At 49.8% G+C, this 8989-nt stretch overlaps 3 protein-coding genes across 4 annotated transcripts; all 3 read left to right on the forward strand.

Moving 5' to 3' along the window:
• Positions 1 to 989: 989 nt before the first annotated feature.
• On the forward strand, positions 990 to 8592 carry LOC140801577 (uncharacterized). 2 transcript variants are annotated; one of them, XM_073156745.1, is made up of 2 exons: positions 990 to 7637; positions 7756 to 8592. In XM_073156745.1, the coding sequence occupies exon 1, from the start codon at positions 990 to 992 to the stop codon at positions 2154 to 2156; it is 1167 nt and encodes a 388-aa protein (XP_073012846.1). In that variant the 3' UTR covers positions 2157 to 7637; positions 7756 to 8592. The 2 variants fall into 2 exon arrangements, with proteins under 2 accessions (XP_073012846.1, XP_073012847.1); XM_073156746.1 differs by having other exon boundaries at positions 990 to 7414.
• LOC140802170 (uncharacterized) lies at positions 2975 to 4126 on the forward strand. The gene has a single exon (XM_073157612.1). It carries the CDS (start codon positions 2975 to 2977, stop codon positions 4124 to 4126), a length of 1152 nt encoding a protein of 383 aa, XP_073013713.1.
• On the forward strand, positions 7896 to 8384 carry LOC140802171 (uncharacterized). The gene has a single exon (XM_073157613.1). It carries the CDS (start codon positions 7896 to 7898, stop codon positions 8382 to 8384), a length of 489 nt encoding a protein of 162 aa, XP_073013714.1.
• Positions 8593 to 8989: the final 397 nt, after the last annotated feature.

Here is an 8989-nt window from a genome sequence, read left to right on the forward strand (position 1 = left end):
ATTCCATTTTCTACTCTGCATATGACATGTGGTATATTGTACAGTCAATGAGGGTATGATTTATTATCTTGTACTGACTGATGAAGACAATATGGATGGCGGACTAAATTTGTCGAATATATTTAAATTTGATTTTCTTTTTTTCTTAATTTTATTGTTTAAAACTTCTTTTAACCTTCGCACATTCCTTTTACTTACAAGTTATAGATATAATATTAATTTGCAATATATTTTATTTTTCTTGCACAGAAAGTCGATCCTCCTTTACTTGTTATTGTGTGCTTGATATAGAATGGAACTGTTTTCCTTTCTCTGTCTTTAGTCTTTACTTGCAAACTCATGCTTTGTTATGTAGGTTCATACTTAAGCTTGTACTAAATTATCTTGCAGATCATTAATGACTTAGTCGGAAACATTTTAAGACATTGTAGAAGTATATGAACAATGTTTTCTATGATATTAATAAATGATAATTGAACCACATGAAGCTGTTCTGTTCATAATTTTTAGTATGAGTTTATCTATAGGTTAAACTATTAAAAGTAATTCAAGCCTGCAATTAGGTGTGATATTGGTTGTCGTATCTTTTTCTGTTTATGCCTCACATACATGGGGAAAAAGATATTCAAGTAACTTTCTTCTCTAATTTAGAATATGAAATATAACTCTTTTTTTAATTTCTTTTTTTTGTGTATTTAATAATGGAGGCTGGTCTCTGGAATTTGGAATATAACTTTTGTACTTTGTGCTAGTCTTTTATATTACCCAATGATTATTTTTCAGTTGATTCATGAGGTCATTAGAGTGGCAAGATGCCAAGATGCTTTTTGTTCTTTATTTAATATTTCTTTCATGTGTATGTTGGAGATATATGTTGTATACTTGGTATCCCATCTTTGACAAACTGGTTGGAGGAATTACTCAAAGAGTTTACATCAGCACATCCAATAACTTGTGAAACCTGACTCACTTCTTCTTCTCCTCCTCCTATGGCGACTACGGGAGGAGAAGATGTGCACCAAAGAAGAGCAACATCGTCAAAGGTGTCGGAGCCGGAGGAAACAACTCAGCCAGCTGCTGGCAAAAGAACCCCTAGGGAGGGCAAGCCATCCTGGGCCTCCGTAGCGGCGGGAAGCAGGAAGACAACCATGAAACCGGGCACTATTCCGGCGGAGATATTGGCTAAAATACGCAACCAGCTGGAAGACAGCGTGGTGATCGACCCAGAGGTGCTGGAGCAATGCCGGAATAGGTGGAAGCTAACCCTATTTGGCAGATTCCTGGGCAAGGGGATACAGATGGCTTGGCTGAAATCCAGGTTAGCCAAGCTATGGGAGGGGATAGAAGGATTCTCAGTCTCAGATATGGCGGAGGATTACTACGTATTCAGATTCGAAAAGGAGGTGGATCTCGACCACGTCCTGATCAACGGTCCATGGACAGTCCAAGGCCAAGTCCTCAACCTGATTCCATGGCGCAATAACTTTCGGCCATCCCCGGAGGCTTTCACTACGGCGCCAGTTTGGATCCAGCTCCACAACTGCGCCGCAGAATACTGGGAGCTAGAGGAACTCATCCCGGTGGCTGCCTTCTTCGGCCGTCCTCTACGGGTTGACGAAACCACCCTAGATCACTCTAGAAGCAGATTTGCCCGGGTGTGCATTGAGGTAGACCTCAGCAAACCGCTGAAAACAGCGGTCTGGCTCGGGCAAAAGGAAGAAAGAGTGGACCAAAGTGTGCAGTACGAAAGCATTCCAAAAATATGCTTTAAATGTGGGAGGATAGGGCACAAAAAGGAAGACTGTGGTTACACAGACAAAGATCAAGGTGTGCAGGCGCCGGCGATGAATGCCGGAGAGGGAGGCGGTGAACAGCAAGGCACAAACCCTAACAAGGGAAAGGACGCAAAGGAAGAAGACAGCATTTATTATGGGCCATGGTGCACCGTGCACAGGAAGCCAAGATGGCAGGCTAATCAGAAAGGAAGGAGACCTAGATACGCAAACGGTACACCGGAGAAGGATGGGAGAGAGCAGGCTTTCATGGGGAAAAAGGACGAGGAGAGCAAGCCTGGAGGAAAGAACCTGTCCGCTCAGAGCTACATGAGCCACGAAAAGGGAAGAAGTGCAGGCAAGTATGGTGTAGACCATCAATAGGCCAGTACCAATCGGAAGGCGGAGGATGGTGCAGGACCCGAGCGATGGAAATGTCGATCCCAGGAGCTGCATGCAAATGCAGAGTACGTAGAGAAGAAGAAGAAGACGATGAAGCCCAAGCAAGAAAGGGAAAGAGCGAATTAGAACCCGCCGTACGCTAGGCCAATCACGTCCGAAGGAGATGCATTTAAAGAGCGAGATGTGGGGCCCGGCCGAAGGAAGCACCCTATTGGAGCGAATCTGAACTCAGTACGGGAGGATGAACCCGCAGTCGACACCGTGGAGGAACAATCAATGCCAGAAGGGATGGAACTGGACGGTAGAGAGGGAACCCAGACACGTGCAGGAGAAGAGATTGGAAGAACGGTTGTTGTCCAAGGGATTACGGTACGGCTCGGCTCGGGAGACCGACGGACGCAACGGTCGGCCTACGTCAAAACCTCCAAACGGCCTGGAGGACCAAGATGGAACTCCAGCGACTACCCACCTCAGCTCGTCCAAGATGGACTTGCCTCTGCCGGCTTCGCCCCTCCCTCCGTGCAACAAACAAGCCCGCCGGGAAAACACGAGGAAATAGTGGCCAGAGTCAAGCGATGCCTGCTGCTAGCGGACCGAGAGGAGAAGGACATGGAAATAGAGGAACGGCACTTACAGGTGGCGCTGGTGGCAAACCAAGGAAATGAAGCCCAAGGAGAGATGGAGATAGAGCTGATGCTGGCAAACGAGAACACAGACGGTGGTGGAGCGGTCAGGACCACCTCCAAGAGGGGCCGGACTCATTGACTGTCGGCCGGCAAACCATACTTCAAGGTTTACCAATGTTAAAAGCCTTAGTGTGGAATTGCAGAGGTGCCCGCAAGAAAGAGGCACTCGACCGATGCAGAGTTATGATTCGTGATCATAATCTGGATATGCTGGTGTTGCTCGAAACACACACAAGCTGGATCGAAGCTGAGCAGGTGGCTAAAAAGATTGGCAGAGGCCGGGCGTGGTTTGCCATTCCGGCGCAAGGCCGAGCAGGAGGCATCCTGGTCATATGGAACAAGGATCTAGGGTGGGTTGATGTGGCAGCGGTATCAAGGTATGCTGCCCACGTTACGATCACCCTTACGACCGGACAAACCTGGATCTGGACCACCGTGTATGCCAGCACCGCTCTGGAAGAGCAGCAGGAACTCTGGGAGGAGCTGAAGAACATAGCGTCCATCAACATGCCGTGGGCGATCATGGGAGACTTCAATGCGTTCCTGTCTGTACAGGAGAAGAGAAGCAGCAGGGTGGTCGCCCTCGGGCCTAAAGGGAAGGCCTTTGCGCGGTTCGTGGACGAGACGGGGCTGTGCGACCTTGGCTACGAGGGTATTCCATTCACCTGGTGTAACAACCAACAAAGCTCGCGACGCATCTGGATCCGGCTCGACAGAGCCCTGGCCAACACTGAATGGGTCAGTGATCATCCGGAGTGCAAAGTCCAGCATCTAGACCGAGGTGCTTCGGATCATGCGCCGCTGCTCCTCACGGTGCCGGCAGGAACGACGAGGAGCAAGCGACCATTCCGGTTCGAGCTCCTCTGGATGGAGTATGAGGAGTGCCAACACATCATCCAAGACTCCTGGAAGCGGCGAGCCGGCGGCAACCCAATGCAAGCTTTCTCTCACAGACTGAGTGAGTTGAGGAGAAGCCTGAGCAACTGGAATCGCGCGGCAGTGGGGAGCGTGGAGAGACGGCTAAAGGCCACAAACCAGAAGCTGGCTGACCTCGAGGAGCTAGATGCCAACGGCATGCTGCCAGAGGCCGGCCAGCAGAGCCTAAAGAGCTTCTACAACTGCAAGATAGCCCTAAACAGGCAACTCAACATCAAATGGCTGCAAAGATCCCGATTAAGGTGGACGGAGGAAGGTGACAGAAACACGAAATTCTTCCATATCTCGGCTACCTTGCGACGCCGTCGCAACATGATTGCAGGCATCTAGAGTGACGATGGGTGCTGGGTTCAGGAGCAGGCCAAAGTGATCCACTGTTTCAAATCCTTCTACCAACGGCTCTGGGGAGAAGCGGAAGAGGCAGACCCCCGAAGGATGGAATGGCCAGCACTCCCTACCATTTCGACAGAGGAAGCGTCAGACCTAGAGAGGCCGGTGACGGCTGAGGAAATTAAGGAAGCGGCGTGGAGCCTGCCGAGAGGGAAGGCCCCCGGCACGGACGGAATGCAAGCCGAAGTATACATCAAGTACTGGAACACCATGGGTGAAGACCTCTGCCGAGCCGTCGGCCACTTCTTCATCAGCGAGGCCATGCCAAAAGCATGGGGTGATACCTTCATAACATTGATCCCGAAGAAGGAGCACCCCCTCAAGGTGGCGGACTATCGACCGATCGCACTCTGTAATGTCATTTACAAGGTTATCGCGAAGGTCATGGTAAATAGACTTAAGGTGGTGCTAGCCAAAATTATCGGCCCGGAGCAGGCGGCGTTTGTGGCCAGCCGAAGCCTAGAAGACAATACGTTGGCTGCCTAGGAGGTGGCACACTCCATGGCCACGGACAAGAGCGGACAACCCATTATGATGATCAAAATGGACATGGAGAAGGCTTATGATAGGGTCAGTTGGCCGGCTGTGGTGGGCGTGCTCCGGCGGATGGGTTTCCCAACTCGGTGGTGCAACTGGGTGCAGGCGTGCATAGCGTCCCCCAGGTTCGCCTTGCTGATAAACGGGTGCCCGACCACCGGATCACCCCCGGGAGTGTGGCTGCGACAAGGCGATCCGATATCCCCCTACCTCTTCATCATCGTCACGCAAGTGCTATCGGGTCTCATCAACGAGCAGGCGGCGCGAGGCCTTCTGCGAGGTTTTCGGGTCAGAGATGTGCAGCTGTCTCACCTGCTCTATGCAGATGATCTGCTGCTCATGTTGGAAGCCTCGCCGGAGAACGCCAACTGCATCCTCGAGAGCCTGAGCCAATATGAGATCATCACAAACCAGAGGGTGAACTACAACAAGTCGGAGCTGTATCTGTCCAATAGGATCGGAGTTGAAGAAGGCAGCCAGCTCAGTGTTCAGCTAGGGCTGAAGGTGGCTGGCATGCCGTTCAAATACCTCGGGGTGCTCATCTCGGGGAGGCGTGTGAAGGTGAAAGAGCATCTGGAGCTGGTGGAGAGGATTGGTAAGAGGCTAGCGGGCTGGAAAGGGACACTCCTCTCCCAGGCTGGCAAGCTTACCCTGATCAAGGCGGCACTGCTAGCGATCCCGTCTTACTGGCTAGGCAGCACGTGGGTGCCGGATGGGGTACTAGAGGAGATAGAAAAAAAAGCCCGTCACTTCCTGTGGAAAAAGCAGGATGGCCACGGCCTCCACCTGATGAACTAGGCGCAGGTGACGCAGGCCAAGCGCCAGGGTGGTCTCGGAGTCCGGCGACTTAGAGAAGCCAGAACTGCCCACCTGGGTAAGCTGGTGTTCAAAATGCTAAACAGGGAGCAGGCGCCATGGATTAATATAATGCAGGCCAAATACGGGAGACTGCACCCGTGGGAGATGACGAAGACCCACCAACCATCCTGGATGTGGCGAGCTCTCACCAAAACAGCTTCTCAGTTAAGAATGGGATGCCGAGTGATGATAGGGAACGACAAAGGCACTCGCGCCGCTTTCGATCCATGGCTGCATGAGGTCCCGTGGTCCAGACTGCCAAGGGTCCTGGCACCTAGGCTAATGGAAGAAAACCTGAGTGTGGCAGACCTCACCTGTGAACACCAAAGGAATCCGGGGAGTTTGGTCAGAGAGGCAGGAACAGAGCTGGCCTTCGAGATCGCAACCTTCCCTATGGGTGCCGCCACCAGTGAGGACAGATGGATCTGGTGGCCGCACCCAAGGGGGACGCCTTCGGTTAAGGCGATATACCAGTCCCTGCTTCCTCAGAGCGACCAACTCTGGGCAGGGTGGAGTAACCTCTGGCGCCTGCAGGTGGCTCCGAGGATTAGAGTATTCTGCTGGAAGCTCCTGTGGGGTAGGCTCCCAACGCGAGCGTACCTCCACTACCTTCACGTTGGCCCCGAGGATCCTTGTGCCATGTGCGGTCTGTTCAGTGAGACGAGCGAGCACCTCCTGTTCTCGTGTAGATACAGCAGGGAGGTTTGGAAAACCCTGGGCACTAGAGAGAGGCTGGAGACTGCGGAGATCGATCAAGAATGGATCACGAAAGCGTGGAACGTAAGCGCGGAGGAGGATGGACGGGCCAAAGGGTTGATAGCATGCACGCTGTGGTCACTGTGGAAGAGCAGAAACGGAGTTGTGTTTAGAGGAAAGCGGACGCCGGAGCTAGCCGTGGTCCAGGCCGCGGTCGAAATGGCGGAGGAGTACCGGTGCGTAAACAAAAAGAAGAACTCGAAGCCAAGAAAGATAAGGAAGCCCTGGGAACCGCCGGAGACGGGCTGGAGCAAAGCCAACACCGACGGAGCGGTGAAAGTAGGTGCGTCCCAAGGCGGAGCAAGCGGCCATATTTCGAAATGCCGACGGTGAGTTTCTTCAAGCGAGATGGGAGCCGTGCCCGGGCACCTCGGCGCTCCAAACGGAACTCTGGGCCATTAGACTGGCGTTGAAGATGGCGAGAAGAGGCTCTCGACTCGAGATAGAGTCGGACTGCACCGAGGCCATCAGATGCTTGCAGCAGCCGGAGCTCGGGCCATGGCGCGTCCGTAACCTGGCGCGCGAATGTGCGGAGCTCGCCAATGGCATTGGTGAGGTCCGGTTATCCCACGTGGGGAGAGAAGCCAACTCGGTCGCTGACTGGGCAGCAGCGAGGGCTAGTGTGGCATCGGGTTACTGCCAGGTGGAGCGTCTAAGCAACGCTCCACCGGAACTATGTAAGCTTTTAACTGCCGACACTGACACGTGGCGGCAAAATTCAATAAATAGCTGACCTCAGCTCTTTGCACTCAAAAAAAAAAAAAAATCAGCACATCCAATATCTTCTTATGAAGTTAAGAAGCAGCCACGTCGACACCACCAAATTTGACGAGCACGAGGGCATAATTCTGCTTTTCGAAGACAGATCTTAGAATATCTCCACAACAGTCCTATTGGTGGGCATTCCGGGTTTCACAAGACTTATCATCGAGTCAAGAGTGATTTTTATTGGCCCCACTTAAAGAAAGAAGTTCGTGAGTTGATAAAAGGATGCGATATTTATCAACGTACCAAATCAAAGAAGCTCAAATCATAAGGCAAATTTGTCATATTCGTGGTAGTTGATCGCCTCTCGAAGTATGCTCATTTTTATATCTCTCTCTCATCCATTTACAACTTCTTCCTTAGCACAGGTGTTTCTTTGTAATGTGTTTCAAATTCCACGGGATGCCCAAATCTATAGTAAGCGATCGAGATAAAAATTTTCATTAGCAAGTTCTTGAAAGAATTTTTCACTTTGCAAGGTATCTCACTTAATATGAGTTCGGCATACTCTCCTCAGTCCGACGGCCAAACTGAGGTCGTAAATAAATGTGTAGAGCACTATTTACGTGCTTTTTGTGGATTAAAGCCTAGAGAGTGGAGTTACCGGCTCTCAGCAGAATTTTAGTATAATACTAACCAGCACTCATCTACAGGAATCACTCCCTATGAAGCAGTATATGGAGTAGCTCCTCGTCGACTTATCTCCTATGTTTAGGGAGAGACCAAGGTAGCAACACTAGGGGAAGCTTTGCCCAGCTTTTGCGAGATAATTTGCGAAAGGCCCAAGAATCGAATGAAGAACTTAGAGAACAAGTATCGTACAGATAGACGTTATGAGCTGGGCGACATGGGTTTTTTACGCCTTCAACCTTGTCGTCAGCAATCAATCAACTTGAGGTCCAACCTTAAGCTCTCTCATATTTATTACGGGCTGTACAAAATTTTAGAACGGATTGGACCTGTTTCCTATAAGCTCGAGCTACCTTCGATGTCCAAGGTGCATCTGGTGTTTCATATCTCTTGCCCAAAAAAGAAGATTGGATCTAGGAATAATCTACAGACCCAATTACCTGAGACGGATGCTGAAGGGTTATTTGTGGTGGAGCCACTCAAAATCTTAGATCGTCGCATGGTGAAGCAAGGCAATCGTGCTATCACAAAGGTCTTGGTTCAATGGAAGGGTGCAGAGAAAGAAGATGCTACCAGGGAAATCTATCACAATCTGTTTGAGAAGTTCCCAACTTTTCGCGACGAGGACGATCACGATGTTAGCAGAGGGTAGAGGCCAGCTTTGCTTTTCTTATTTGCTTTGTTTTCCTTATTTGAATAACGGAGAGTTAGCAACCCCAATGTTATCGCAGAGATTCTCTCTAGGATTAAGGAGTCTATTCATTCTTATCTTGGGGGAGTTGTAGGGGGTAGACTTTGGAGGGTATGAGTTACCTCGAAGAACTCATGAATAACTTGACTTGGAGTCTTCTTCTTGAGTATTATTTTTTGTCTCTATTACTTGCCTTATCATTAGTTGTGGAACTGATCTAACGTTGCAAACTGAGGGTTTGTAGCAGGTATTTGATTTGTTTCTTCTACCAGTTCTGTTTGACCATTGCACTTCCTTCTGTACTTACAAGTGTGATATTATCTCTCAAGCGTGTTTTATTTTTCTTGCACATGAGGTTGATACTCTTGCTGTGGGGGAATGCTAAATTGATTTTAAGGCAACATAATGATTTGTTTTGCTAGAGTTACTTGTTTTACATGATGTTTTTCTTTTCTCTTTTGTACAATAGGGCTGTAAATTTTGATGAGGGTGCTTGATATAAGATGAAGATATTTTCCTTTATTTGTTTTCTGCATGCGAACTCAAGCTTGTTCAGTGTTTTATAG

This window comes from Typha latifolia, chromosome 15 (assembly GCF_019914945.1).
Source record: "Typha latifolia isolate L0001 chromosome 15, TyphaL0001v2, whole genome shotgun sequence".
Lineage (NCBI taxonomy): Eukaryota > Viridiplantae > Streptophyta > Magnoliopsida > Poales > Typhaceae > Typha > Typha latifolia.